This window comes from Limulus polyphemus, unplaced genomic scaffold (assembly GCF_000517525.1).
Source record: "Limulus polyphemus unplaced genomic scaffold, Limulus_polyphemus-2.1.2 Scaffold23, whole genome shotgun sequence".
NCBI lineage: Eukaryota > Metazoa > Arthropoda > Merostomata > Xiphosura > Limulidae > Limulus > Limulus polyphemus.
The window spans coordinates 1515382-1519753 of NW_013665633.1; the positions used below are offsets into that span (position 1 = coordinate 1515382).

General features: G+C 30.6%; 1 protein-coding gene across 4 annotated transcripts in view; it reads right to left on the bottom strand.

Annotated features, from left to right (window-relative positions):
* Positions 1-198: 198 nt before the first annotated feature.
* LOC106458594 (transmembrane protein 165-like) overlaps positions 199-4372 on the bottom strand; it is a 25959-nt gene continuing 21785 nt past the window's right edge. For all 4 annotated transcript variants that reach the window (XM_022385168.1, XM_022385172.1, XM_022385180.1 and 1 more), the window contains 2 exons: positions 3325-3430; positions 199-1425 (listed from right to left, as the gene is read on the bottom strand). In XM_022385168.1, the coding sequence (XP_022240876.1) occupies positions 1355-1425; positions 3325-3430 (177 nt within the window). In that variant the 3' untranslated portion in view covers positions 199-1354. The remainder of the gene's footprint in view (positions 1426-3324; positions 3431-4372) is intronic.

The following is a 4372-nucleotide window of genomic DNA, read 5'->3' on the forward strand; positions in this document are numbered from 1 at the left end:
AGTTAAAATTGTTTTTTATTTTTAAACATTTTATTAATAACCCTAAAACTGTTTACTACATTAAGAAATTGTATACAAGGTTCAATAATATTTTTTTATGTCAAGACTTTCAGAAAGGAAAAAGGAATGTGTGAAATCACATGAGACATTCAATAACAGCAGCAAGCTTGTAGAAAATAAAACTCAGCATTAGTGTCTAAAAACATAATTATCAAAAAATGGTATGGATGAATAGAGTTAACAGGAACAGAAAATGACATTTATAGGTTTTATCAGGCTTGAAATCTATTCACCTTTTTAATAATACATGACAAATCCTGAATCAATAAAGGTGTACTACTGTAATGACCACCAAACCAAGTTAATTTATAGTTCCTGTTTTCTTAAAATGTACAGAAAAAACACCAGAGCAGAAATTAGCTAAGAAAATTTAGGACACATATAATAACCAGAACAATATAAAAATATGCCTATATGTTTAGTTAAAATATGTACCATATTGTAAGATTTCAACCAACATGAAACTGCTCAGCATTTAGGAATACATTCCCCATACTTTACAGTTTTTAACTTGTTAATAAAGAATATCCCCAAGCTGTACAATATACATTTCCTGTACTCTATATTCCTAGCTCTGTATAATTTTAAGAGGGAATAAAAGCCTGAACTTGTCTATGTTTCACATTATAAAGAAGTTATGTGATCAACACTTTTACAACTTGGTCCTTAACAAGCTTCTAACTTCATAAATATTATCACAATGAAGGAAATAAAGATTACCTGTTTCTTAAACAAGTCAAAAACATAAAATCAGGAACTGAACTTAAGATGTAATACTATACAATGCAGTTCATAACCTGTAACAGTTATAGAAAAAATATTCACCAACTCCAAAATTCATTCTCAAACTATAAAAAAAAAAACCTTTCAACACAACCCCTCACTAAGCAAAAACATTTTTTTTTTCAACCTTTTAAGTAACAGCATGTTTCCCCTACAAAGTGAACAAGGAAAAATTTATAATCTATTAAGTTTTCATTAAATGTTGAAACTAAAAGGTTCAAAAATTGTGCTGGCCCAAACTAAAAACAACTGTTGATAAAGTTTACCACACGAAGTTTGAAAATATTTCAATAACTTATAAATCAAAACTATATGGTGATTGACAGTAAAATAAGATATACTGTAGAATTTTTCCCCTACATACTGTAAGTAGAAGAAAACTCAGACTTCAAACTAAACAAACAATTTCTTGAAGGAAGGGTTAAAACATCACTATTGTTTTGGTGTGAACTTTCATATGTATGTGTTATTGACTGAAAAGCCACAATTGTTGCACTATTTTGATTGTACATTAAGATCCTGGACCAATGACTAGAGCTGAAACAGCAAAAGCTAGGAAGACACACCCTCCAACCAATGTCACTGAAAAGAAAAGAAAAAATATTATGCAAACTATTTCATATATTCATATATAGTACCTTATTACAGAATGAATCAACTTATTAATACATTTCTATCCTTAGCTTTCAGCGCTCCGTATTTCAAAAATTATGATTTTCTTAAAAGAAAATTGAGAGAAAGAAAATAAGAAATCATTAACATTTTTTTATCCACAGTAAAACATTACAAAGTACACAATGTATCAGTGGCGTATTTTGTGTTCCTGCGTTTACTGGCAGTAAACTAGCCTTGGGAGAAATAGTGTTTTAGTTAATATAAAAAATATTTGAGTCTTATCCATTACTAGCACAAATACATAATTACTGCATTTTTGAAAAAGCAGTGACACAAGATGTTATTTACACGAGATATAGCCATCGTTGACCACAGTGACTGTGCGGGTACTAATTATATGTCATCTATGGTGATTGGTGCAGCGAAGACAGTTCAGCCTATCAAATGTGATAAATTGTACTTTAATAATCAAAACAGGAGAAAAGAATAACTTCACTGCTTCTAAAGGTTACACTGCCCTAAATATCAATTATAGTATTTCTAGCCATGTATATACATGGAGGACAATATTTCTTATTTTCCACATTAGCAAACATAAATTAATTACTGTTTGTCTTAAAACAAATAGTTTTCAATTCCTACCTCACTTTGTGAGTTCATGAGAATGACTAATATTTAGATATTATCAGACAACAGTTACTCATTAGTAGTTTTAGGCATATGAATGTATCAATGCAATAGCACAGAATTTCACAACAGCAAGATCACCTCTGCCATCATCTGCTGTTGTAGTGGCTGCTACATTGCATGTTTGAATCAACTTGGCAGCAAATTAAAATAAACTGAATTATCACAGGAGTCTCATCTGTAAACAATGAACTTATCATTTTTTTTTTAGAATTTTTTGCTCATTCCAAAGTGTAGGTTAATAATTGCTAAGAAACTATCATCCCTTGAGAATATAGTTATCTGTGTCTTATTTTTCACATTATTTTCTTTCTTCTCCATAGATTATTACTACAATTAACATTAATTCTAACAATCTAACCTCCTGACTATCTCTAAATCTTTTTTACAATTACTGTACTCAAATGTAATACACATTCAATCATAAATACATAGAGTAGTTGGAGATTCAAGCTTCAACTGGGGTCTCCATGAAACAGTTACTACTGGTTACTAAAAGAAGCAATATGCCTGCATGTATCTGGGTTAGTGTTCGATTGGCTTGTTCAGTAAGAATTACAAAACAGTGTCACTATATGCATAATAAAGTGAAACTTATACACAGCTATAGAAGTAAAAAAATATTTAATAACTTGACATGTCAGAACAATTATTTTGTAATGGATCAACAGCAATTCACACGTAGTATATGATATGTAACCCTATCACATGGAGAAACAAAATGCATACACAATCATAAGCAAGAATTTATCAAATATTTAAGTTGAAATAATTATTTGGTGCAAATTTCAAAGATCTAGTTATTGTAGGAGCATAACTGTTATGTTATGAAGCTCACCATAATAAAATACAAACTACTTATCAACTCAAATCAAAAAAGAAAATTGAAAGCATTTTTCTGAAACTAGTCTACAATAATTTAGACACTACAATGTAATTAGATGGAGTATCTAATTAGTTTTGTATGTTGGTGAAGAATTAAAAAACACTAAATCTAATATATCATTTCTTTTATGTTTGAAGTAATAGAGAAATTAGTTGTCAATAGACCATGTGTTTCAGTTATAGAACTTTTAGAGTTTCTGAAGATTAAACAATAAAATGTAGTTACCAACGTGTCTGTTTGTTGAGCATTATTGTTAAAAACAAAACAAAATTTGTATTTATCTACATAATTACCTGTTCGTACAGATATTCTTTGGGCAACAATTCTTCCACCTAGAACAGCTAACAGGGTACATATGGCATGTCCAACAGCAGCACCAACAGTTACACCAATAGCATTCTAAAAATTACAAGTTTGGTATTAAAGCAGGTACACTTACCAAAATAGTGTTTCACTAGCATTTCCATAATTATGTACATAGGATAGGTCAAGTAGCAGGATCAGTGGGTTTTAATAAACCTAGTAATACACTTAACATGTACAACAGCTAGACCACGGTATTTTTAATAACACTATTAATCATGTACATTTGACATATCCAACAACTGTATCAAGGGTTTTTAACAAACCTAGTAATGATGTACATATGACACATCCAAAAGCTGGATCAAGGGTTTTTAATAGTCCTAGTAATGACATATCCAACAGCTGGATCAAGGGTTTTTTAATAGACCTAGTAATGACATACATATGACATGTTCAACAGCTGGATCAAGGGTTTTTTAATAGACCTAGTAATGACATATCCAACAGCTGGATCAAGGGTTTTTTTAATAGACCTAGTAATGACATACATATGACATATCCAACAGCTGGATCAAGGGTTTTTTAAAAGACCTAGTAATGACATATCCAACAGCTGGATCAAGGGTTTTTTAATAGACCTAGTAATGACATATCCAACAGCTGGATCAAGGGTTTTTTAATAGACCTAGTAATGACATACATATGACATGTTCAACAGCTGGATCAAGGGTTTTTTAATAGACCTAGTAATGACATACATATGACATATCCAACAGCTGGATCAAGAGTTTTTAATAGTCCTAGTAATGACATATCCAACAGCTGGATCAAGGGTTTTTTAATAGACCTAGTAATGACATACATATGACATATCTAACAGCTGGATCAAGGGTTTTTAACAGACCTGGTAATGAGTTACATATGACATGTCCAACAACTGTATCCAGGATTTTCAAAACAAGAACCATAACTCGAGCACTTTTGAATAGTTGACTATTCTTCTTCAGGAGAATAAAGGGTTATGTTTAATTAATG